At 43.1% G+C, this 26,996-nt stretch overlaps 1 protein-coding gene across 13 annotated transcripts in view; it reads right to left on the bottom strand.

Moving 5' to 3' along the window:
* Dclk2 (doublecortin like kinase 2) overlaps window positions 1-26,996 on the bottom strand; it is a 126,230-nt gene that overhangs the window by 6,373 nt on the left and 92,861 nt on the right. For 10 of the 13 annotated variants that reach the window (XR_007351344.1, XR_007351345.1, XM_048813497.1 and 7 more), the window contains 7 exons: window positions 26,064-26,121; window positions 16,605-16,724; window positions 16,259-16,405; window positions 8,552-8,685; window positions 8,081-8,158; window positions 2,540-2,636; window positions 1,129-1,209 (listed from right to left, as the gene is read on the bottom strand). Coding sequence is in view for 11 of the 13 variants with exons in the window: in XM_048813497.1 (XP_048669454.1) it covers window positions 1,129-1,209; window positions 2,540-2,636; window positions 8,081-8,158; window positions 8,552-8,685; window positions 16,259-16,405; window positions 16,605-16,724; window positions 26,064-26,121 (715 nt within the window). In the remaining 2 variants the exon portion in view is untranslated. The remainder of the gene's footprint in view (window positions 1-1,128; window positions 1,210-2,539; window positions 2,637-8,080; window positions 8,159-8,551; window positions 8,686-16,258; window positions 16,406-16,604; window positions 16,725-26,063; window positions 26,122-26,996) is intronic. The other 3 variants (XM_048813500.1, XM_048813505.1, XM_048813506.1) reach the window with 1 other exon arrangement.

The raw sequence follows: 26,996 nt of genomic DNA, 5'->3' as shown, positions 1-26,996 counted from the left end.
TAGAACACTTGCCTAGCATCCACGAGGCAATGGCTCGATCCTCAGCAACACACACACAATTATTGTTATGACTCCGAAATGTCATGCACTCAGAAAGACCCTAGACCATTCACTCCACTCCTGAGAACTAGAAAAGACCAAGGAGCCAGCACAGGTCTCCAATGCACAAGGAGGACAATCATTAGGCTTCCGAGACCCTCTTTCAAGGCACATAATTAAGCTTGATCCCTCCTATGGCAACATGGAAAACAATTCAATTTATCATTTTCATCAAGAATTCACGCCTGGCATGATGGTGCATGCCAATAGCTTCAGCTGCTCAGAAGGCTGAGCCAGGAGAATCTTTTGAGCCCAAAAGCTTGAAGCCAACCTTTTTTAAAAAAAAGAAAGAAAAAAAAGACAGTGGGAGGTTAGGAGCACGTGATCAGCATGCGTGAGGCCCTGGATTCAATCTCCAGCAACAAAACAACCAAAAGAAATTCATTTAATTATTCATCTTTATTGCTCACAAAAGATGTGGCATCTCAGCTACTTGGTTCAAGAGCCATGTCACTTAGTCCAGGAGAACAGCCAGCAGGGTAGTAGAAGGAGGGCCCAGGGAGCCCCCAAGTCAACAAGAGCCCTTGGCTGTACATGAACTCTCTGGAGACTCCTACATTTACAATTTAGTTTGCTATGTTTACAATAAGCTCAGAGGAAATGCTAGTCTACATCACACACCTCCACCTGCCTCTGGAAGGGACTCAAACTCGCTGTCCCACAAGGGCTCTCCTATGACCATGTGGACACACCAATCACAGTCTGAACATGCTCATCTCTGGGGCAAATCCTGAAAACCCAGAACTACAGGAGGCAAGACCTACAAGGCTTCTGAGAACACTGCCAGCCTCCTCACTGTGAAGATGAGGAACTGAGGGCCAGAGGTTACCTGCCTAGGTTACTCACAGAGCAGGATCTAAGACTCTGGCACCCTGGTGTCAACTACCTTCTTCCAGAGAGCTCTCTGTATGCTACTTGCTCATTAGGAAAGGCAGGGATTCCAGATGCTGCAGAGCGTGCACACACAGTTTTGGTGTACAAAACAGAGCAAGGGGCAGACATCCATTCCCTGGGAAGGTGGGTACTTACTGACACCCAGGGGTGACTCAAGATTTGTCCCGCAGTACACCGAGCTTCAACGTTTACCTGAAGCATTTGACTTATTAATTCCTATAAAAAAAGAAAGAAGACCACAGAGAAGGAAAAAGGGGAAAATTTTCAGAATATAGAAACCTGAACTTGCACCAAGCGCTCCAGGGAACAGGCCACATAGCTGCTCAGACACTGAATGTGAAAGCCACACTCTTTGTGCCCACTAGGCATTTACCAGAGCCATCCACCTGTGTCACCGGCAGTGCAAGAGAAGGCTTCTCCCAGGCCTCCATGAAATCAAGATGTTCTCCCTAGGAGTTCTGGGTTGTTGTCACTCCACAGGGTCCTGCTGCAGTATTTGGTCCTTTTGCCAATTTAGCAAGACTTGTGAGTTTATTCTTCTATTCTGATAGGCACCCACATAGTTTTTTTTTTTTTTTACTTTTTTTTTTGGATATACATAATGGTAGAGTATATTTTGACATTCTACATACATGGAGTATAACTTCCCATTTTTATGGTTGTATATGATGGGGAGTCATACTGGTTGTGTATTCGTATGTGAACATGGGAAAGTTATGCCCAATTCATTCTACTATCATTCCTATTCCCATCCCTTCTCTCTTCCCTTCATTCCCCTTTGTCTAATCCAATGAACTTCTATTGTCCCCTCCCACCCCATATTTATTGTGTGTTATCATCCACATATATCAGAGAGAACATTTGGCCTTTGGTTTTTTGGGATTGGCTTATTTCGCTTAGCATGATACTCTCCAGTTCCATCTGTTTACCAGCAAATGCCATAATCTCATTCTTCTTTCTGGCTAATATTCCATTGTGTATTTATACCACATTTTCTTTATCCATTCATCTGTTGAAGGGCACCTAGATTGGTTCCATAGTTTGACTATTGTGAATTGAGCTGCTATAAATATTGATGTGGCTTTGTCACTGTAGTATTCTGATTTTAAGTCCTTTGGGTATATACTGAGGAGTGGGATAACTGGGTCAAACGGTGATTCCATTCCAAGTTTTGTGAGGAATCTCCATTCTGCTTTCTGGTGTGGTTGCACCAATTTGCAGTCCCACCAGCAATGTATGAATGAGTGTACCGTTTCTTCCAAATCCTCGCCAACATTCATTGTTAGCTGCCAATACATACTTTGTGAATTAATGAAAGAATGAATGTTTAGAGATTAGAGGAACAAGGTAGGCATGGTGGACCAGGAAGACAGTCAGTTAGGCTTTCAGCATTTGGTTAAGAACTTCAGGGACTTTACCACGGGGTGGTGGACTTAAAGAAGGACCATACATTAAAAATTGAAGAAGTCCTGGACCTACATGCCCCATGTTACAGGTGAGTACCCCATGACATAGTTCAACCCACAGAGTCAGGCCTAGACGGTACCTTGGCTGAATCTGTGATGTTATCCCAGTAGGGCGCTGGAAACTCCAGCTTCCCAGCCAAGATCTGGTCAAAGAGGTCTTCCTGGAGATTGTTCTCACTAAGTGACAAAGAAATGGGAGAAAAGTCAAGTCACCCAACAGTTTTTCAAAGAAATGCTCACGGGAAGTGGAGTCGGTCTCCCTGGCTTGGGCCTTTCATGTCTCAGTGTGTGTCACAACTGCAGTCACAATCTTTCCTTTTAGACAAGGAGACAAAGAGCATTTCTGCAGGCCTGGGAATAAGAGAAACAGACGATAACTTAAGAAATTCACTGAACGAATGCCGAGTTTCTGTTTGGGAAGATGAAAAAGTTCTGGAGATGATGGTAGGGATGGCTGCACAATGAGAGTCCTCTGTGCCACTACCCCATACACTTAAAGATGGTTAAGATGGAGGCCATGTACCTGTCTTCCCAGCTGTGAGGGAGGCTGAGGCAGGAGGCTCACTGGAGCCCACAGGTTTAAGATCAGCTTGGGCAACACAAAGAGACCCTGCCTGGATGAGTGGAGTGGGGACAGTTAGAATGTCAAATTCAATCTCATGGAGATTTACCACAATAAAAAAATGACTCAGAAAAAAAAAAAAAAAAACGGAATCTACAAGTGATGGAAATTTTCATTTCAAGAAAAAATGAAAACAAAAACCAGTCCTCACTTCTCTCTCATGGCGGAGTAGAGAAGCAGCAAACCTGAGTCAGACTGTCCTCTTTCTGTTTCTAATAAAACAGCAAAGATCAGTGAAACAGCTGACCTATGGAAAAGTCGAGGGAGCGCAGAATCTGGATCCAACATCCATGACTGAATCAGCTCCCCACTAAGACCTGACTCTCTCTCAGACCCCAAGGAAGAGCCTCCCCCAGGAGGCACCTGAGATTACACAGACCCAGCAAACCCGCCTTGGCGGCTCCCAGGTGGGCATCCCCGGCGAGCCCCTGTGCAGAGGGTCCCACCCCACAGGTGCACGCTATGCACAGTGCTACCTGATGAAGAAATGACGCGAGTTTCAGATGAAGGCACCAGGAAATGTGAACACACTAGTGGGAAAGTCTGAGGCTCTTGGCAATTTCTTGGCAGCCACAGTGCTGTGGGCACACAGATGGCTGGAGTGAGGGACAGAGGGAGGGACAAGTCTTTCTCTTTCTGGGACCATTACTGGGCCCCATCAGAAAATTCAGAATGGGTGTCTGGGACCAAGCTCAACTTCCAGGAGTGGAAGCTGTACTTCCGGCAAGTGTGTGGCATTTCCCGGAACTTCTCCACCCAGCCTCCAGGGTTTTGCTCTCAGAGAGGGACAAAGACAAACGCGGTGTCCCTAGATGTAGATGGTTTATGGCAGTGTCTAGAGACAAATTCTAGGGCTCTGTGATGATAAGGCAGCCTCGTTTTTGTTCTATTTAAAAAAAGAAGAGTTTGCGAGCTTTGTGAAGACCTGGGCTCTGAACCACACCCAGCCTGATGGACATCTGCGGGTCCACGCAGCCTGGACAAAGGCACGGCGAGAAGGTCAGGCTGGACAGCCAGGCATGGGAGAGACCCTCACTCTTGCCTGAAGAGAGACCTTCTTCGGGGACACACGGATTTCCTTGTAGGTTGTAGGTTTCTTTCTTTCACTGTTTCATCCCTACGACTACACTCAGCTCAACACCCCTTTCACAATGAGTGAAGAACACACAGAGGGACACAATGAGGTTTTACAGGAGCCTTCAGAAAACCAGAGGACAACAGACTGTGTTAGGAGAAGACAGAAAAAAAATGATCATCTATTTCTGAAATTTTTCCTTCAAGCTCTTCCTCCTTATTCCTTGATTTCCTTGGAATCTCAAATAGCCTATGTTCTGTCAATCTGTTTAGCTTTCTTGTTGTTCATAAGTAACTGGACGCTGTCAGTAGGACTGTGGCACTTGGAGATTTCACCCAAGTCAACAAACAAAACCCTGGGGCATCTCTGCAACTAGAGCAGGAGGGACCCCAAAGCATGTCCCGCAAGAGCTGTAGCACCCACTGGAAGAAGAGAAAACCAAAGATAACCCATCAGCTACTCTGAACCCACACTGGATGTATTGTCACACTCTGCCACCTGGCTGAGATGTTTCTGGCACTTTTTAATTCTAAAACAACACAACCCTTGGAAGCAGGTGCTGGATGTTGAAAACTGACCAGAAAGAAAAACCTCAAAACAACAAGAGAGTCAGTGCACACCCCCTGTCCAGGGACAAGTCATCCCTGGTCAGACAAGGCAAGGCGGGCCACGACTGACGTCCCAGGGCCTCAGTTAGGGAGTGAAGAGAAACATCAAGAACCTTGTTCTGCCCTACGAATACTTCTTGTCAGTGGCCCTAAGAACAGATTTGCCTAGGCAGCAATGGAAATTTGGAGTGCTCTCAAAAACCAATCTCCTTCCTAGTACAGATGAATCTGAGTGAAAAAAAAGAGTGGAGGAGAACACGTCTTCAAACCAGAGCTAAACCCTAAAACCTCGGAAAAAGAAAGAATGAGAGACTTGGTGGTCAGAGACGCTGAAACTGGAAATTCCAAATAACAATTTCAGCTCAGAAGTTTTAGGTTTAAGTTGCCTTCTGAATGAAGCAAAAAATAAAATATTGATATATTTGTTTAAAGAACTTTTACTTCAGGTACAAATTTATGTAGATAATCTATTTTACACCATAATCATATATCTTTTGCGTTCCCAATTCCATAACATTCCATATACTTTTTTATACTATAACGATAGGAAATCTACTTACAACATCTCTGTATGCTGTACAGAGGTTCTGTAACTAGTGTTTAATAGCACAGACTGTTTCAACACAATGATATGAAGGAGGGAAAGCATCTTCTTTAACTTTGGAAGAGGGCTCCCTGGGGCTGTTGGGGTCGGCTTCTGCATAGCAGGGCAGCTTTCAGTGTAGCCAACCGATTCTCATTAGCCAAGGTCACATCTAGATCCCACAAAGAAGCTGCTGCCCACTGGGGCAGCACATACTGCTCCATTCGAGTTTCAATTGTTAAAAAGTAAAAAAAAAAAAAAAAAAGTCTTTTTTTTTTAAAAAAAAAAAAAAGGCAGCAAACCCCCAGACCAAGGACCCACCCAGGCTGCACTGGTGACTATAAACACTAGAGGGAGTCGTGAGCACACATTCCTGTAAACCTGATCCCCAGGGTCCTTCCCTGCGGATCTCCACTTGTCTAGCCTCCAGGGAAATAGCTGCAAAGAGCCCCAGGACCACCTGCTACCAAAATTGGCTCCTCTTCTGCATTAGACTAGTTCTCACTCAATGGGTTGTCACTAAAACCAGCCAGGGCCCAGCATGACTGTAAAAATGGCCAGGAATATGTTGCCCTCGCTCTGACAGACTCACTTTCTTCACTTTCCCCCACATTTACTCCAGAATTAGCTACTAGAATTGATTTGATCAATAGTGACAAGGGTGAGGTGAGCAGAGACTGGGAAAGGGACAGGGAGGTAGAACTCATCTTCTCTCTGGCTGCTTCTGGGAATCCTGCCTCCAACATCATGAGAAGCCAAGGCCAGCCCAGTGGATGATGAAAAGGCATGTGGCCAGGTCATCTCTGTTGTCCCAGCGGACATCCAGCCCACTATCAGGCACATGAGTGAGGCCACGCTAGACCACCACGTCCCACCATGTCAGTACAGAACCACCTAATCAACCCACAGAATTGTTTCACACCCCTAACCGTGGAGTGGTTACTTGGCAAAAGCTAACTACCGGGTGCACTAATCCTATAGCCCATGAAACCCACCTGAGCATGACCTTGAAGGAAGACCATGATGTTGATGGCTAGATGGACAGACTGTCCTCCTATAAAACCCTCTCATACCTCAAGGTCCCACTCCACTGTTCCATCTTGCTTTCAACATTTTATGATTTCTAGCCCTCAACTAAGCATGTCCTCAAGCTTTAGTCTTCTTGATCAATATTTCTGTGATGTAGGTTTCTAGACCATAAAACTCTCAAAGCAAAGACTGATATCTCTGTGTCAATCTTCTGCTGATGGCAAAAAAAAAAAAAAATACTGTTTAACTTAGTTAAAACCTTTCAACTTTTCTGTATGCTTGAAAGTTTTCATATTCAAATGAGAGAAAAGATAAACCTATTTTTCTCTTACTGACCCAAGACAACACTATAAACACCAAAACCAAATTCTGGTGTCTCCCCAAAATTCATATGTTGAAACTGATCCCCAATGTGATGGCATAAGGAGGTAGGAGGTGACAGATCACAAAGGCAAAGCCTTCATGAATGGGGTTAGTGTCCTGGTAAAGGATCCTAGAGAGCCCCCCCTTTCCTTTCTGCTATGTGAAGGTGCAGGGAGAAAATGGCTATCTATAAACAGAAGGTGTTCCCCCAACAGACACCAAATCTGCTGGTGCCTTCATCTTGGACTTCCTGTCTCCATAACTGGGAAGATTAATTTCCATTGCTTCTAAGCTACCCAAACTGGGGCATTTTGTTACAGCAGCAGGAACAGACTTAAACACACCACAGTCACAGGGATTAGGCTCTGCCCCCACTTTATTCCCAGCACTTAGAAGAGTGGCTGCCCTACAGCAGTTATTCAACAAATGAATCTAAAATGATTAAAGGGATTAAAATAAAAACAACACTCAAGGAAACAGAAGAAAATCAAATGTGTATTGTGAGATAAACTTTGGCTTCAAAGTCATTCATTTGCTCCAGAGAGAGAAATGACACTGACCAGAAGAGCTGCAGCCAAGCCCCTCACTTTTGCCAGGACCCAGGCTGCTAGGTGAAGGGTGCAAAGCCCTGGACCGTCATCTGTGGCCACCTCCACTCCACCAGGGGAGGCATGTGGTGGTCAGGAGCTCATTCTCAGGCATGCTGATGCCAAAAGTTACTTGTGATTCTACTTCTTAACTGAATAGTATGTGAAGGGCTAAAATGAATATAAAAAGAGAGTGCCTGTTTCTATAAGAACAAAGTTGAAAACTTTGTAAAGAATTATACAAAAAGTGAACTGTTTAAGAAAAACCATCAAATTAAGTAAAAGTGACCATTATTGACAACTGGGGGTAAAAGTCTACCTGGAAGGATTCAGCTACTTCACAAGGAATTTTATGTTGTACTCTTATTTAAAAAGACTGAGAAACTAGAAATCGTAGACCCTGAATTATGGATATACTGTATGAAAGAATGGCCACAAGAAACTCAGGACCATACGCAAAGCAGAGGCCTTGCCTCTTATCTGAAGTGTGGTCAGGCTAGGCTGTAGTTAGAGTGGGTACTCAGCATGTATGAAGTCCAACTCCTAAAACAAAACAAAACAAACCAACAAAAAAGGTGTGGTCAATGAATACACATTGGCAACACTGGCAGGCTGTAAATTAAGATGAAAAAGTGAAAGATGCATTTACAATGTTTAACATTTTTATTGGCCAACCAGTTTCTGATCCCAACTGCCAGGAATAAAGCATCCAAGAATGTATAATCCCAATAGAGTCACCCAAAGCACCACTGACCTTCGGAATGGTGGGAATCCACATAGAAGTATGTACGTGATCACACCAGCCGCCCAAATGTCCACCTTCAGGCCATAGCTGGGAAAACAGAGGAAGGAAGGAATATGATACAGCCCCCAAATACCCTCCATGGAGGGAAAAATTGGGGGTCATCAAAGTGTTCATTTCATGTAGAAGAATGAATCAGCCTTTGGTCAAAGTCATCTGTTTCTCTTTCAACCTAACTACAATCTTGGTGACTCTTGTTCAATGATAAACACTGGCTCCAGGGCAAAAGTCCCCGCGTGGGGCTCTTGGCCAGGTAAGCACAAACTCAAGTTCCTGACATCAAAGTCACAGTGCAGGTCAAGCTCTCTCGCTGCCTCACGTTCTCGCCTTCACAGGAGGCACTCAACACACAAGCACAGTTGCCACAAAAATGTACTTCCCCCCCCCCAGAGTTAAAGCACTAACAACCGCCAGGGCTCTTACCCAGTCTCAGCGATGATTTCAGGGGCCACATAAGTCGGCGTGCCACAGACCGTGTACAAAGGGCCTTCCACCACCGTGGCCAGCCCAAAGTCTCCCAGTTTCAAAGACTTGGTTCCATCGGGATATTCACACACCTGCAGCAGAAAGCAGCCTACAGTCAGAAGGTTCCCCCAAAGCAACTTCAAGAGGACCCTTAAAATGAAGCGGAAAAGATAGGTACACTTATCAGTCAAATCAGAAGAATTTACTCCGTGTGATATGAACACCACAAGTTACCTCTGATCTTTGATTCTTCTCTTCAGGGATTTTTCTTGACTGTGTGAAATTTAGAAGACATTGTTTTCCATCTTTGCAGAAAGTAAACTACCCTAGGAACCTAAGGAACCACTGTGCTTGCTCACACGGAAAGGTGGATGCTTATGTGATGGGCTTGAGGGGCCTGGAAGCCTGGAGGCAGGAAACTGACCTTTATTTGGTACTTACTGTGTGCAAGGCACTGGACAGCCAAAGAAAGGGTGCTTATTAAACCACCAAAGTACTTCAGGAGTCATTAAAGTTTACTCTAGGAAATAAAATTAGGGGTGGGGATGGCAGCCTTGTTTTCTATACAATGATAAAATATAAAATATAAATATCATAAACTTTTTGTTTGTTTGTTTTGCTTTGCAGTGCTGGGGATGGAACCCAGGACTAAGCAAACACTTTACTACTGAGCTACACCCCTAGCCCAAAATGCAAATATTATATAGGGGAAAACCTTGGAAGTTGAGGGGGGGGGGGATGGACTTTGGGATTAGCCTCAACCTGAATCACAGCTCTACTCATCTCCTGGCTGTATGACCTGTGAACAGATCTCTTCACCTCTCTGAGCAGATCTGGGAAGTGCAGAGATACTCAGCCTTTCCTTGTGGAGCTGGTGTGAAGGCATACTGCGGCAAACCACAGATCAGGGTTCAGTAAACACTGCCTCCAGTTCCTGGGAGGATTGGCTGACGACATAATTATCACACGGGAAAAGGTTTAAAAACGCTGGTGAAGAGGTGAACATATATGCTTCAACTGAAGCATGTCTGCAGTGGTATCAAGAATCTTAACATTGTTCATAACCTTTGACCCAGTAAATCTGCATGTAAAAAATCTATCCTAAGGGAAAAGGGACAGACCCAAAGGCCCCACACAGGGACGTTAATATCAGAATTTATGTATGATTAGAAACTGGAAGCAACACAAACCTCTAACAGGACAGTGGTGTTTATAGTGATTTGTATAGTAAAATATTATACAGTTGCTAATAAGCACTTTTCAAATAAATATTATATTAACGACTTTCAATATATTATATGAAATTTTAAAAAATCATATATGAAATACAATGCCCCAAATGTTGACAAGAGGTTGCATTAAGAATTATCTTAATTTTCTTATTTATGCTTTTCAGTAGTTTGCAAAACATTTATAATGACTATGTATTAGTTCCATAATTAAGAAAAATGATTTTTATATAAAAGCAACTTTTCCTTATGGGATAAAAATCTGAAAGTTACATTCTAAATCAATAGCTTCAGAAGCAAGCACACAAACACACACATATACATGTGTGTCTGTGTGTGTATATATGTATATACATGCGTACACATATATGTATGTATATATATAAACAGCGTAATTTGGATTTGACTGTATTTGACTGGATTTAAATGTCTGTATCGTGTAGTCTTTTTAAAAAAATCTTTTTTTAGTTGTAGATGGACACAATACTTTTATTTATTTGTTTTTATTTTTATGTGGTGTCAGGGACCAAACCCAGTGCCTCACACATGCTAGGCAAGTTTTCTACCCCTGAGCCAAAACCCCAGCCCCCTGTGTAGTCTTTAATTTGCTGATATCATCTGTCTCTTGGGTGCCTACTTTAAAAATAATGAATTTCAGGACTGGGGCTGGGGCTCAGTGGTAGTGCGTTTGCCTGGCATGTGTGAGGCACTGGGTTCAATTCTCAGCACTACATATAAATAAATAAAATAAAGGTTTATCAACAACTAAAATATATGTGTGTGTATATGTGTGTGTGTGTTTGTGTGTGTATATAATTTAAAAATAAATAATGAATTTCAGAGAAAAATAATTTCAGAGACCTCGTCTACCCCGCCTTTCTCTTTTTGTATATTAAGTATATTTTGTTTGCTTTTGCTCTCATTTTACTATGGGCTGAACCAGATTTTCATCTCAACCACTACTAAATAGAGGAGGAGAAAAGTCTAGAAAATGATCTTTCCAGACAAGGATGCTAACAATGTCTTCTGTTAGTCTAAAACTTGGTGGTGGCTGATTTATAAGGTCAGCAACAAAAAGCATCAAGATCCCAGGGTTCCCCATGCCAAGGGTTCCCCAGGCTTTACAGGTATTTTATAAAGTATGACAGCATAACACCTCCCTTGCCTGCAAAGACTTCATCTGAGTAAGAACAGTTTTTACCTTGGTATTTTCATCACTTCTTCCATGCTTATTATATATACATCTTTATGACTTAAAAGTATCATAGGAGTAGTGGTGAGAATTTTATGTCCAGCTCAGATATTTTTATTTTGAGTCAGCAGAAACATATTCAAAGATATTAATGATTTAGCCTAAAGTCCCAGAGTCTAGGTTCTTACTCATCTCACAGACTTAAGACAACTTTCTATTCATTAGACTTAGACGTAAACATTAACAAGAACAGTCTACTATAATTACAGTTAGGATTTATGATGCATTTACTGAAACCCAGACATTAGAAATTCCCTAAGTAACTTCAGCGATAAGAACCTTATAAGCACAATTTCCTAAATGTCTGTATCGTGAGTCAAAAAAAAAAAAAAAAACTTACTGATGTCATTGTTATTTTGTTTATACAACTTAAAAACACACTCATTAGGTACCAGTTTTGAAAAATAGCGTTTATATTAAACACTCAATTTGGAGATGCCTAGGGGTATTTTAGAGTTGCTGTTGGAATCTCAAAAGTCCCTGAAGCCCCATTTTTCACATCCCCATAAAGAATTCAGAGTCAGATGCAGGGGCATAAGTAGGAAGGGATTAAACAGTCTATAGTCGCTGAATTATATCTGGGCAAGTGGCGCTCCATGACCAAACACCAAAAGGGACATGCCCTGAGGGGCAAACAAGCCTGATTCATCTCTCCCCAATGCTACACACAAAAGAAAATATGTAAAATATGAGTCACTTTCAAATCTTACCTGGAGATTCTCTTCAAAGAAGGAAGAAAAATTAAATATATATTGTATTTATAGCATTCCTTTTAAAAAACTGACTTTAGGGTTGGGGGTGTAGCTCAGTGATAGAGCACCTGCCCAGCACGCACAAGGCCCTGGCTTCCCTCCCCAGCACTGCCAAAAGAAATAAAGAAAACTGACTTTAGGGCTGGGGGTATAACTCGGTAGTGGAGCACTTGGCTAACATCATGCCTGAAGCCCTGGGTTGCATCCCCAGCACCAAAAAAAAAAAAAAAAAAAAAGTGAGAAGAAACAAAACTGACAATTGACCTTAATAATGAGGTGAATAAATGAACAGGGACTCCAAAGGCATTTTCAAGGACTCTGTAGCTAAAAATATTCTCCCAAACTTTATCTTAGTGGACTTCTGTAGTGAGCCCACTGGGCAATTACAGCACTATTATTTCCATTTCACAGATGAGGAAACTGAGACACAATAGCAGAACTCAAGCTATTGATAAGTGACCAAACAGGGTTTTCAGCCAGGACCCTTGCTACTGACTTCCTTTCTTACAGCCACACCATTCTGCAGTACACCCTGCCTCTGAACACAACTGCCAGAGCCCTGACGGCCGGCTGCACGTGCACAGATTTGGAGTGGATTTCAATGGCAACTGTGAGAGCTCCAGCCCCACAGTGTTCAAATTCCCCATCACACACCGAGAGATGCTCTGACAAAAGTTGCTCTTGGAATGCAAAAAATAAAATATGTGAGGAATGCAGGCCCCCCATACCAAGTGAGCACTGCATGCTCTCTAAATAAAATGTCAGTGTAATGATTTAGAAGGACTTCAAATAGGAGAAACCAACCCTCTTCTCTCCCCTGTCCCCAGAACTCCTGGAAAAGGTGGAATTTATCACTGGTCTCTCATAGTTAACTCTGACAGAGCACCGCCGGGCTGTAACTCAGAGCATTAACGGCCACCCCTGTGCTCCCTGACACAGCGACCCATACATCTCTGCTGGCAGGGTTTTAAATTATGACACTGCTACCAGGGAAGGGGATGCAAATCAGATGCCTGAATGCTCTGGTGTTTAAAAACTGAATTAGTTCTTAGACAGGGAGAGGCTGGCGGTTGCTCCGGGTATTTCTGTTTAGGGTCCCGATGACACTTTTTCCTCCAAGGCCAATGCAGACCTGCTGACTAAGCCTAGAGGCAGATGAGTTATCCAGTAGGTTTTCAATGGCTGACACACCTTACTTATGTATGTGCATCTGAGGCTGTTTCTGGGCCTGATCCCCTGGCCTTGCTACGTCACACATCAGCATCACCTGAAAGTCAGTTTTATCACCTTCATTCTCCCCTTTGGGTAGCACATGGAGGCTGGTTCAGATTTTGGAAGAGGTGAACATTCATTTAGGACAGATTAGACTAGATAAGAAACTTGATTCCGATTTCCTGATCACTCTCTGATGTCAGAAATGGCCATACTGATCATATCATCTATCCTTGATGTACGACATGAGGAGGGAATACTGGGTTCAGATTCTAAGGAGACTTCATAAGTGTTAAGAAACCGAGTGGCAGGCAGAGGGTGGAGCTCCCTGGTACAGTACTTGCCTAGTATGCACAAGGCCCTGGGTTCACTGCACAGAAACCAACCAGGCAGAGGGTGGGAGAGGGAAGAGGAGGGACCATGAGCAGAAGGGGTGGTGAGTGGGACCAATGAGCTGGAAAATGAACACTCTGTAATGCCCATCTCCTTCCTCCCTGGGCCTTGGCAATCAGAGCTGTAGGACAGGTTGGCTCAGGGTAACCAGTCCTTCCCCAGAAATCTATGGCTTCCATGTTCACGGAGAACAGTAATGACAGGGTCCACTAGGCTGAATGGACTGTGCAGAGCAAGGAGTCAAGAGGCATTCTCAATAATACAAAACTGTAGCCACATCTGGAGAAAGCCCTGTCACCTTTGCTTGTAAAGCCCCTGGCCAAGCTCAGTCAGACAGTGGAGGGGCCTGGCAGCTGCTGCTAGTCATAATAGTGAGAAGTCTGTTTGGAGACGTGAACACCACACTTCTGCTCTTATCCTGAGGCTTAACTTGCACCTCTGTCTCTTTTCCTCATTAGAGTTTGAAGACAGAGTCAGAATGTAACTTTTTTTTTTTTTTTAATACAGCAGGGATTTTTTTTTTTTCCAATTGGAACATGTAAAAATGAAATTCAGTTTGAATACCCCGTATCAAAAAGGCTTGAGGGGCTGTGGATATAGCTCGTGGTGGAACACTTGCTTAGCATGTTCAAAGTCCCAAGATTCATTCCAGCAAATAAGCCATATTAGTGGACAAGGACTATGTGCATACATAGTCCTCGCTACACAGGAAACTAAGGCAGTAGGGTGGTTGGAGCCCAGGACATTGAGGCCAGTCTGGGCAACGTAGTGAGATCCCTTCTCTTAAAAAACAAATGCACAAAACGGGGAGGGAAAAGGGAAGATCATGAACCAAAATCAATTTCCAACTACAGTGTATAACTACTGAGCTCTAGTTATCAAGAAAAAAAAAAAGCGGAAAAAAAAACAGTAAATCTGTCTCCCCATCAGTTGATGCAAAACCTTGACACTAAAGAATTTGTTCACTTATTTAAAAAAAAAAATGCACAGAACCATAAATGTTTTATATTTTGGAATATTTGCATATATATAATATTTAGGGGATGAGGTCCAAGTTCAACATAAATTAATTTATGTTTCATTTACAATATTTTAAATAATTTTGTTCATGAAACAAAGTTTCATGGTGTGGAATATTGTGACACATTGGTACTTAAAAGTTGCACACTTTGGAGGATTTTGGATTTTGAATTTTGAGGTTGGGATGCCCAATCTGTTTAATTTCCTCAAGGCAGATGATAGTTTAAAAAAAATGGAGGCTGGGGATGTGGCTCAGTGGTAGCGCGATCGCCTAGCATGCGTGAGGCACTGGGTTTGATTCTCAGCACCACATAAAAATAAAAGATATATTGTGTCCACCTAAAACTAAAAAATAAATATTTTTTTAAAAATGCACATACTTTTAGATGGACATTGAGAAATTATCAGATGCTATTACCAAAAAAGGAAGATGAAAATCCTGGATTAAAAAAACAATTAAAATCCCTGGGACGGCTCCAAAGGCTGCACACATATCTTTAAACAACCACGTGGGTGGTGCAAGCCCAAGCAGGGCATCCAGACCTGTGTTCAAGTGCCAGCTCCCGGCCAGCTGAGCGACCTCTGCACATCCACAGTGTGCTCACACGGTCCTGTCCAAGGCATTGGAGATGAAAAGGAAACTGAGACATCAACCTCGTCTCTGTGGTGCTTACACCTGAAGGACGGACGAGTGGAAGATAAAACCCCAACACCGCGGCAAGTGCAGCAGGAGCCCGAGGTAACCGGAGCTAAGCCCTGCTCAGAGCGTCTGGGGTCAAGTTGAAGATCTAACTCTTGCTCTCAGCGTCCCACAAGAGGAACAGGTTTGCCACATTGAGGGCAGAGGGGATGCTGCAAATGGCGACCAGGATGGACAGAAGCAACGGAGGTCAGGCTGGGCTGCTGGGGAGGAGTTTGGGTTGCCATGGTGCAGAACACTTGGCTAACCTCACCTCCCAAGTGCTAAGTACAATACTCAGCCCAAAAAGGTGGGAGAAGTCAACTGTCCAGCGTGTGTTTACAGGGATATGTGCATGCAAAATTCCAGAAGCTTCTCTAAACTCCCTCTGCAGTGTGGTCACAAGGACTGGCTCCCCACGAGCAAGCTGTGTTGTTATCAAGGTGCACTGTGGAGGTGAGTTATGACAGGAGAGGAGGCTGGGAAAGTAGACTGGGACGTTTATGGCGATCCCTGAGTGTCACAGTTATGAACAAGGCTTTTCCTCCTGTAGAACAATAGGATAATGACACTTTCAAGAAAAATTAGCATCTCCTGGTCTCAATTTCCACACTGTAAAACTGAGACGGGCGGGACTATTTCCAAAATTCTCTCCTGCACTTAAAGGAACCTCCATGTTCTACTTTGGTCTCCTAGGAACCTTTACTTCCTTCTCCAAATTTATTTTACAGAATTTTTGACCCATAAAATAAATTTCATGCTCTTCTTTCTTCAGTCAATTCAATATCATTGCTATAGGGACTGGGGTTGTGGCTCAGCGGTAGAATACTCACCTAGCACATGTGAGGCCCTAGGTTCAATCCTTAGCACCAAATAAAAACAAATAAATAAATACATTAAAAAACGGAAATCAATCAAAACATCTAATGTCTGGTAAACAGTAAATGCAAATCAATTCAAGAAACCATTAGTATTTTAAGGTCACTGACTTGACTCCTGCTGCAGGATCTGAGCTCTTATTGCAGGATTGGTTTAGACCCTAGTCCGTCACTGCTTGCTTGCACATGATACGATCATTTTAAAGGACAAACAGTGCAAGGTGAAACAGAAGAGGTGAAGACAACGTACCAAGAGGTTCTCTGGCTTGATGTCTCTGTGCACGATGCTGAGGCTGTGGAGATACCTGAGGGCGTTGGCCAGGTTGTACACCATGGCGCTGCCATCTCTCTCCGTGTACTTGGTTGAAGAAGTAATTGCATCAAAGAGGTCTCCACCCTGAAGGATATGGAAAAGAACACAGCAAAACATCAGCGGCGCAGTCCATTGAAGGCTAAGGAAGTACTTCAGGTGCTGCTATAACTGATGATTGTGAACAAGGAAAGTTACAGGCAGCAAGACACGTGTCTGATCAGGCCTTCCAGGAACACTGTGAAGCCCTGGGATCGGGCGCCGAGGGGATTGAGCATCCCCTTACCTTGACCAGTTCCATCACCAGGAAGAGCTCGGTTGCCGTCTCCATCTCCTCGACGAGCATGATGATGTTGGGGTGTTTCACTCTGCGCAGTATCGACACTTCGTTCTCAATCAGGTGTTCCTGTCAAGTGAAAGGTGCAGAGAGGGTCAGAGCCCACAGCACCCTCTGCCCCGTCCCTGTGGATAACACTCCGATAGACCCAAGGCCAAGGAGGCATCTCTTGATACAGAGGCAACCACATCCCCACCTACTTGGCTCCTACAGGACAGGACAGGTCAGTGTGGATGTCTTATTGTCACTGCCAAAAAGAACCAGACCTCTGAACGTGCCCCAGAAGCTCAGAGGTGCTTCTCTGGAACATAAAGCATATTGCTTCAACTCAGGGGCTGTGACTGGTGAAAGCGTGGGCACATAGCACTGTGCTTTGCAAATCAGTGGACCACTTTTAATTCCAATACAAAGTAAGGATGAGGCATGTGCAGCTGGATGCAGTGGCACATGCCTGTAATCCCAACGACTCAGGAGGCTGAGGCAGGAGGATCGCAAGTTCAAAGCCAGCCTCAGCAACTTAGCCAGGCTGTAAGCAATTTAGTGAGACACTGTCTCAAAACAAAAAAAAAAAAATAAAGAAGGGCTGGGGATGTGACTTAGTGGTTAAACAACCCCTGGTTCAAATCCCTGGTACCCCCCCCCAAAAAAAAGATAAGGCATCAAGGCATGTAGAAAAACTTGGTAAGCTTATGGCACATAACACACCTGGCATTAAACATTTTTAGTTTTTAACCATTACCAATATGAATTTTACTTCCGTGCTGAAATTCATTAAAAAAAAAAAAAAAGGAAAGAAACTTCCTGCCTTTATAACTGGATATGAAATCCTTCACCAGATGGCTGGTCCTGCTCATCTTGCATTTCAGAAATCTGAAAACACATAGCACCGTGGGGACCACTACTCTCATTTTAACTTAATCACTTCTCTGAAAATGCCACCTGATTATCAGCCCTGGTGAGTAATGCAGTTGGGATCCGTGCTGTAGCAAAATGTTTACTTACAGAAATTAAGGAATCATTCTCAATACATGAAACCATGAATCACGAGCAATGATTGCTTTATTTTAAATGAGACATGAAAACCCCTTGGCAATACCACATTTGTTGATCCTCATTAATGTCAACGATGAATTATTTTGAATTTAGAGAATGCTCTATAAAATGTGCTAATTGCCTTCTTACCACATTCTAGGTATTCAAACTGGATAGCTTTTACATAAAATGTACCTTATGAGAAATATCATTCACTACCTAAACACACATGTATGTACACACCTACATAGATATGTGCCATCCACATCATTCATATTGCTCTTGTGCCTTCTCCATTATGAATCTCAGACCAAAATTTAGTGCTCTGATATAGTATTTTATCCCTCGTTGGATACCATCTATGGTTCTTCTCTTGTCTTCGTGTATCCATGTATGTATGTATTTTTACTCTAAGCCATCTCAAATCCTTTTTGACGATAGCTGGAGATATTAACTATGACAAATAAATAAATAGCATTCAGAGAAAATCTGCTGCAAGCTCTTGCATATGGCCAGTCGTGTTGCTTGAGCGTGGAATGCACCGTGCTCGTCCAAGAAGTCACTCGATAAATGTTGGCAGGTGACAGCGCAAACGCTAAGCAGAAGCAAAGAGAAGGAAGGAACCAACCACGGCTAGAAATCTGCTCACTCGTGTCAGTCACTGTAAGGTACTTGGGTAATCTTGTAACTCTTCATTCTTAGAAGAGTCCTTGGAAGTAGGAATGCAAACCTAGGTGTCCGGCATCTGAGTCCACATCCCCCGCACGACACATGGCTTTTCTAAGGGGAATGCTTCAGTAAAATTCAACTTGGAATTTTTCTAAATGAAAATGAAAGTTACAAGCAGTAGCATTCACACTGACCTGGGGGTGGAGAATCACACCAAGCTTCGTGTAAGAAGAAAAATCTGAAATCTACACAGAGAGCAAGGCTGGGAAGTCTTTGACTAAGTCAGGACTCACCCAGCACTTCCAAACCTTCCAGAAACACAGCAGTCCTCAGACCTCGCAAACCACTGCTGGGAAGGGAGGGACAGGGCTTCCTCCCCGCTTCCAAGTACCATCTGTCTAAGTTACAGAGCAGTCCACTGCAGCAGGCGGCCAGAGACCTGTCCCTCCCTCGGGAAGCAGCTGTGCACCCCACACTGTCGTCACAAATGAAAGGCTTGGCAAACCCTTCACATTTATTCACACATTTTGAAGCATTTAGGTCATCTGTGCCAAGTATGTCCCTAGTCACACTAAAAAAAGCAGAGTTATATGTAAAAGCAAGCAAATGGATTTGTTTCACTTTTATGTGAAGCAAAGACAATGACATTACTACCACTGTAGTAAAATAGGCTTTTTATTTTATGGTGCCGGGGATTGAACCCAGGGTCACTCTATCACTGAGCTACAACCCCGACCCCCTTTTTCATTTATTTTTTTAATTTTGATCAAACCTGTGATCCTCCTGCCTCAGCTTCCCAAGTCACTGGGATTACAAGTATGTGTCACCATGCCCAGTTTAGGCTTTTCATTTAAAAGCTAAGTGTATCTATCACTTCAACTCTTCTCCCCAATTCCTTTTCTCCAAAGTTGGAAGAGTCTATAAACTTGCTTCTCCAGGTCTCTAACTGTGATGTGAATTTACATGTGTCAAGTAACCCCTACCACCAGTACCCCAAGCAGCTCTCTCAAATTGGGAGTTAGTTAGATGTCTGCCACACAAGCAAACTACAACTCCCCAAAGTTATTATCTTTTTCAATCAAAGGCATGTGGAAAGCTTTTGGGGCCACACTGTGCACTTCTCCCAGGACCACCAGCAGGGTTGTGTGTCAAATACCAAGCAAGCCCTGCAGCCCTGCTTTCTCCACCATCACCCACCATCTCACTCTCTGCACCCACCTGACAACGGCCAGGACCCCAAGCACAGGGAATGCCTCCGCTGGAGGTGGGAGCTGGGAGCCTCTGCTTCTCCACCTCTTCCCATCCCTGTGAAATTGCCTACAAACCAACACTCTGATTTCTAAACCAATCACCATCAGAAGCGAACCAAAGCACTTCCCAGAAACGTCAGGTATAGATGTTGTCTCCCCATTTCATAGGCAACCCAAATGTAGTCCGTTTCTAATATTTAAAAGTATTCTCTAATTACATTTTCCAGAATATTTTAAAATATCATATGAATATTACTTTTGTCCTGAATCATAATGAACCTCACAGTATTTGATTATCTACTGTTACTCATGTTAGGGGACTCACGATTCTAATGCCAAAAAGTTCACCTGTGAATCATTTCGAGGCAGTGTTCTGAAGCTCAGCGGCAGGGTAAATGACAAGACTGCCAATCTGGCAAAGGACATGGCCTTACCTTTTGACCTTGGTGATTTTTTGTGTGTGTGTGTGTGTGTGTGTGTGTTGGGGTGGGGGGAGTACCAGTACCAGGGATTGAACCCAGGAGTACTTCACCACCGAGCCACATCCCCAGCCCTTTTTTCTATTTTTAGTTAGAAACAGAGTCTTGCTAAGTTGCTTAGAGCCTTGCTAAGTTGCTGAGGCTGGCTTTGAACTTGCAATCCTCCTGCTTCAGCCACCTGAGCCACTAGAATTATAGGTATGAGCCACTCACCCGGTGACCATGGCACTTTTTAAAAATTTTTTTTCTTTTAATTGTAAATGGACACAATATTTTATTTATTTATTTATGTATTTATTTTTAAGGTGCTGAGGATTGAACCCAGTGCCTCGCACTTGCTCCACCACTGAGCCACAACACCAACCCTGCCAAGGCAATTTTTAACAGAGAGAGAGACAGAGAAACATTATGGAAGGCAACAATTCTCTCAAAACAAACCAATCCTCTTGTCTCCATCATTCCCAGCCTCAAACAGTCCTTTCCTCTGCCCTCTCTTTCTCGCTGGCTGCCCCCAGCAGAAGGGGAAATCCCACCCAATTTGGAGCTTTCCCCTCATTATCTAAGATCTCCCATCACTCACCAGTTCCTGCCCCTCTACCTCCACAGGGGCCTCTGAATCCATCCACTCATTCGTTCTATCCCTCTCGCCAATGTCACACCTTCTCGCATTTGCACAGGTGATTTTCTGCCTGGAACTTTACCCACCTCTTGTAATCTACTATCTATTCCTCAGTACCAGGCTAGACCTCACCGCCTCTGCTCAGTAGGGCCAGCTTCGATGACCCTCTCACATGCTCCCACTGTCCCCTGCTCTGCACCGGTCAGCCTTTTGAAGGATGACTTCCACTGTCTTCTAGCAGTTGTGCACTTCCTCTGAACTGAGAGTGCGTGTTCCACAGCCAGCCCCATCACTAACTCGCAGCAGGTACCCAAGTGCTTGTGTGCACGAGCACACGCCTCATGCACTCCTCCCGCTCAACGCTGGCTTTACAGCTGCAACTGTACCGCTTAGTAAACACTACTGAGGACAATACAGGAGACAAAATGTTCCAATCACTACAAGGACCACTTCTGGGTGAACAATGGCCACCCACCGATATCAAATGCTAATCCCTAGAATTTGTAAATATGATTATTTGCAAAAAGGGTTTCTGGAGATATGGTTAAGGGGTCTGCAATTTAGAGAGAGCCCTGGATTATCTGGACAAGCTCTAAATGCCATCACACGTGTCTTCTAAGAAAGAGGCAGGAGCTCTCACACAGAAGAGAGGTGACATGAGGATGGAGACAGACTGGAGGGACAGGGTCACATGAAATTGTTCAGAGGCAAGAGACAGATTCTCCCCCAAAGCCCCAGAAGGAGTGTGGATTTCTAACTTGTGGCCTCCAGAACTGTGAGAGAAATTTTTTTTGTTGTTTTAAGCCACAAAGTTTGAGGTAATTTATTCTAATAGCATCAGAAAACTAACACCATATACTTTGGGATTTGTGCACCATCTGGGCCTATGTTAATTAACTTAAGCATTGCTATGGCCAAAATACCTGGGAGACAACTTAGGAGAAGGAAACGTTTATTTTGGCTCATAGTTTCAGAGAGTTAGTCCATGGTGGGCCAACTCCATTGCTCTGGTCCCAAGATGAGGCAGAACATCATGGCAGAAGGGCCTGACTGAGGGAAGCTACTCAACTCATAATGGCTGTCACAGAGGATGGAGGTGGGAGGTGGGACAGGGAAGATGAACCCTTCCAGGACACACCCTCAGGGACCCACCTTCTCTAGCCATGCCCCACTTGTCTACAACGGCCACCAAGTTAGTCCATTCAAACTAGGATGAGGTTATGGTTCTCAAAATCTAATCATTTCATGTCTGAGTATTCCTGCATTGACACAGGAGATTTGGGGGAACATCTCTTATCCAAATCATAACATTCTGCCTTTGAGTCCCAAAAAGCTCATTTGCATCTCAGAAAGCAAAATGCATTTGGCTCATCTCTGAGAGTCCCCTACTCCTAACAGTTCCAGCCTTGGCCAAAAGTCTAAGTCCAAAGTCTCCTCTGAAACTCAAGGCAAACTCTTGGCTGTCAGCCCCTGTGATGATCAAGGCAAGTTACAGATAACCAATATGCAATGGCACAGAGTAAACATTCCCATTCTGAAAGAGAGGAATAGAGGCACAGAAAGAAAGGATGGTACCCAAACCCAGCCAAGCAAACAGGTCCCGTAACTCCACAGGAGAACATCAAGGACACCTGGAGGGATATGCCCTCCAAAGGGCTTGGGCAGCCTGGCCCTTTGACCTTAGCAGTTGCAGTATTCATGGCTTCTCTCTTAACCTGGCTCTCCCTGCTTCCTGGCCGCCATAAAGGAGCACCACTTTTCCACCCCACCCTTCGGCCATGAGGTTCTACCTCACCTTGGTCCCAGAGTAATTAACTCAGACAGCCACCAGCTCAAGCTCTAAAACCCTGAGCCAAAATAAACCTTGCCTCCTCCAAGATATTCTAGTCAGCTACTTTGGACACAGTGATGCAAAGATGACCGATACAGGGCTCATAACGTGTAGGTCATGAATGCAAAACTACATGCAGGGAGAGAAAGAAGGACCATATCTAGGTACTACAGCAGAAAGCCCAGGGCTTCGTTCACAGTGGAGATTCAAAAAACATTTATTTAGAATGAAAGAAAATATTAAAACTGGAAGAATCCTTAACATTCACAAAACCATAGCCTTCTCAACAGCCTCCTTAAGCCTGGCCCTGAGGCAGATCTTGCACTGATCTCCCACTTGGAAGGACCTAACATGATTTGTGTCCTCTGAGACTTTGCCCAGCTGTTCTAGCTACCTGGTAGGCTTTTCTTCCACTGGTGCCTACTGACATCCTACTGCGGTTCCAGAGCCAGCTCGAATGCCTCCTGCTCTATGGCACCTTCACTGGTCACCCGCTTCTCTCCCACATGCTTCCCATGAGCTCCTGTAACTCCCTACAGAGTTGGTGACAATTCATCTGTTAAATTATCCATTCCTAGCCCAGTGTCTTGCACATCAACACACACACACCAAGTTCTAGGTAAACCAATCAATCAATCAATGCTCCTGCATATTAAAAAAGAAGAAACAAAAGGCAAGAGAGATGAGCATTTTTCCCAGGTTCTTTTTACCATGAAGAAATAAATTGAACCCAGAGGGGGTGTATGGCAGATGGGCCAATGTACAGGCCACCAATCGGCCCCAAATTCCAGCCACCGTTCTGCTTCTGTGACTTCTGGGAAGCTATTTAATCTAAATCTCTGCTTCCTTATCTGTAGAAGCTCATACAAATGTTTTGCGTCAGTGAAGACAATGTACAAAGTTCCAGTACATCTGGGATAAATAATATATTTTAAAAATCGCAGACATTTTCACCATAATTAACTTCCTGCATTTAACCCAAAATACTTCAGAACAGTGGCTTAATGCACCCCTAAATTTTTTTTAAAAATTGTCTAGACAATTTTTATCTGCAAATAAAATTTCAGGCAGGCACAGTGGTGCAGGCCTGTAATCCCAGTGACCTGGGAAGCTGAGGCAGAAGGAGCACAAATTCAAGAGCAGCCTTGGCAACTCAGTGAAACCCCGTCTCAAAAAAAGGGCTGGGGATGGAGCTCCCTCCCTAGTACTGCAAAAAAATTTAAAAAGTAAAAAAAAAAAAAAAATGTGGTGAGAAAAACTGACTTACTTATAACAAAGTTTTAAAACCACAAATTGATACAGTCTTAATGTGGAAATAGTTGTTCAAATAAGCAAAAGGTAAAGATGCAAATAAGCAGAGGAGTAAGAATTACAAAAACAGAATGACATTCAATAAAAAAGAAAGACAAGACCCCAGTGTTTGAAATTACGCCTTTGTCTCAGCACTTGGTGCAGCAGACTAAAATTTTTATCATACAAAGTTTTATTTTGCAACTGCAAAATAGCTATTTAAATTTTAATCAGGTAAACAGCATTCTTCCTATAGCAATTTTTTTTTTTACTTTTTTAAAAAAAATGTTAATTGTATAGAACCTGGCTCCCCAGATTATGAAACATTCTGCTTAGATTATACAACAGATGGAGAAAGCAACGGTTACATATGGGGAAAAGGCCATTGCCAGTGAAAAATCTAATAATATTGTTAGAATAAGTAAAAGCACATAAATTTAAAGTAAATATTAAAAAGGAGACACTTCACAGTCTCTGCTTTGCTGACCATCACACAGCAGGATGGCGGGGAGTGAATGACAAATTTCCCTCCTGGCTTCTCTATTTCAGGGACTCTGAGAAGAAGATTTTTCTAAAACTGTGTCACAACATTTTAAGTTTTCTGTGAAAAACACATAATTTTGTAGATGTCCAGTGAAGACTAGTTTGGGAGTTCCATAAATGTAAAATCATTACTATCACATCAAATCCTGTTAATTTTAAAGTCTACATTCCCCTGGAGTATTAACAACATTAACATGTGGGCCCAGAGATGTCATTTAGTGTATCACGTATGAGGACCTGAGTTTGATCCCCAGCACTGCCAAAAAACCAAAATCTTATCTAAATACACTGGCACTTCTCTACACGTTTTCCATCCGTTGATTCAGTCGTTACAACTAATCTAATCTTTTGGGTATTATTGGTAAATATATTTTAGAGGAAAAAAGAGGCCCCTCCCCCTCTACTGGGGGTGGGTGGTGTCACACAGCAAGAAAAGGCAGAGCCAGGATTAAACTTTATATATTCTGTCCCCACAGTAACACGGTCCAACAGGAATACAATGTGATCCATATTTGTAATTATAAGTCTTCCAATAGCCACATTAAAATATTAAAAGCAGGTAAAATCAACTTAAAAATATAACTTACTTAACCCAATATATCCAAAATATTCTATAATCATCCAAATACAAAGATATTAATGAAATATTTTATATTCTTTTTCATAGTATAAGCCTTCAAAATATGGTGTGTATTTTACACCCACCACATAGTTCAATTCAGACTAGCCTCATTTTGAGGCTCGCAGCTCCAGTGTTGGACACTGTGGTTCTACACCTGCATGCCAATCAAGAGAGCAGACTATCTACCAGGAAGGAATCTGTAAAAGTCAATGTAATCACTGTCAGCGAATATTCGTTTTTGCAAACAAAGTTAAAGTGTCAGTACTCTAACATTTCAACAGTTCATCTTTCCCCACCCAGGATGAGAGTTGGGACAGGATTAAAAAAAAAAAAAAAAGTCGATCTTGCTGACAATACAGTTCAGCACAGTGTTCATGCAAATCTTGATCAGCATTGGTTTCCAATCATTTCAAGGATGTCTGTATAGCTAGTACTCTTGGAACATATGGATAGGGTTTCCCTCAGGGGCAAAGGGCAGATTTCATTCATGACCACGAAAATAAAAATAATGTTTTCTTCTGGGGAAAAGTCGGGGCAGGTTGCTAGCAGTTCCCTCCTCAGGCTGGGGTTGTCTAAGCCTGTGCATCTCCAGATCAGATACAGACCACTGTGTGTGCAGCTTTCTATGGGGCCCCTTCCTATCCCTTCCACAAAGCCTGGGAGTTGAGGGGAACCAAAGCAAACATGAAGTTCATGCTGCCCACTACGTCATCCGCATGGAGTCTGCTGTTTGATCCAGGCATCCTGTGAAGCTGGAAGACCACCACAGCTTGGAACTGGGCCCTCTCAGGCCCCTCACACACCTTAACACACCTCTGGAAAGTTGCTAGATTTTTAACTGGGCATCATCCAGAGAAGAGAACTTGTATTTTCTATAACTAGAACCAAGATCAAATCAATTTACTGGTTTAGGATTAACATTAGGATTAACAGCAGGAAAAACCATCTGACTGCTTTCCCGGCTGTTCCTGGGGGTCAGGTCCTGCCATGATGGTCTTGTCAAACATTCCCTGTACTAAACATTACGTCACATTGTTTCACTTTCTTTTAGGAAGCAGTTATGCATACCATACCTTTCCACAACACTTGGCTTTGTCTATGATCTTCAGAGCAAACTCCTTTCCAGTGGACCTAGGAGTAATCAGAGGAGGACCATTTAAAGACACAATCACAGATACCATCCTTCCTAATTTCCCATAGAGCACAGACTCAGGGAATAAGTTTGGCTGTTTCCTTTGCACGTTTAAGACGATGTCTCAGAGAAAAAAAGGTACTCTAAATAGAAAATAAAATCCCAAACAACAATGCATGTTAGTTAAATTCCTTTTATAAATATTACTATAGTATTATTAACTCATATTTGAAGTGTTGAAATTCTGTTATATCAGAGCTAAACAAGAAATCATTTTTCCCCACTTAAATCTCAAGACAGATCTCTTAGGAAACATAATAAAATTGGGAATCACCTTCAGTGATAAACATTTTATTATCAATTAATATATCTTTACATTAATACATTAGTCACGTGTGCCTATGATTCAAAACTGGAAAGTTGCCCCAGACTTTCTGGTATTATATCATTCACACCTTTAAGTGGCTGTATCTGCCACCAAAGAGATCATTTCCTTGGACACAAGCATCTTAACATGATTTAATCTGAATGTATCAAAAAATATTGAACCAAGAACAGCTCAGAGAAGACCACCATTCTATTGACAGTTCTCTCCAGTGTGGCTGCTTCTGCTAGGCAGTTGGAGGACCCACTGATGAGGCCCTGCCTGGAAGATGAATTTTTATTTACTGTAAACCAAACCTTGCTTCATATTTCTAACAAGTCCTTAGAAGTCACATATTTTACACTCTATTTGTATATACGTGTTTTTTCTTGTCAATCTGTATGTGACATGTCAAATAGCTAGTCCTCAAGAAAGACTCTTTCAGGAAGGAGAAAAGAGAGACTTCCCAGGAAGGTCTGAGTTCACCATGAATAACTTCCCCCCCACCAC

The sequence above is a fragment of the Marmota marmota genome, unplaced genomic scaffold (genome assembly GCF_001458135.2).
Source record: "Marmota marmota marmota unplaced genomic scaffold, marMar, whole genome shotgun sequence".
Lineage (NCBI taxonomy): Eukaryota > Metazoa > Chordata > Mammalia > Rodentia > Sciuridae > Marmota > Marmota marmota.
The sequence above is the reverse complement of the archived record's forward strand: the minus strand, read 5'-3'. Positions and strand labels throughout refer to the sequence as shown.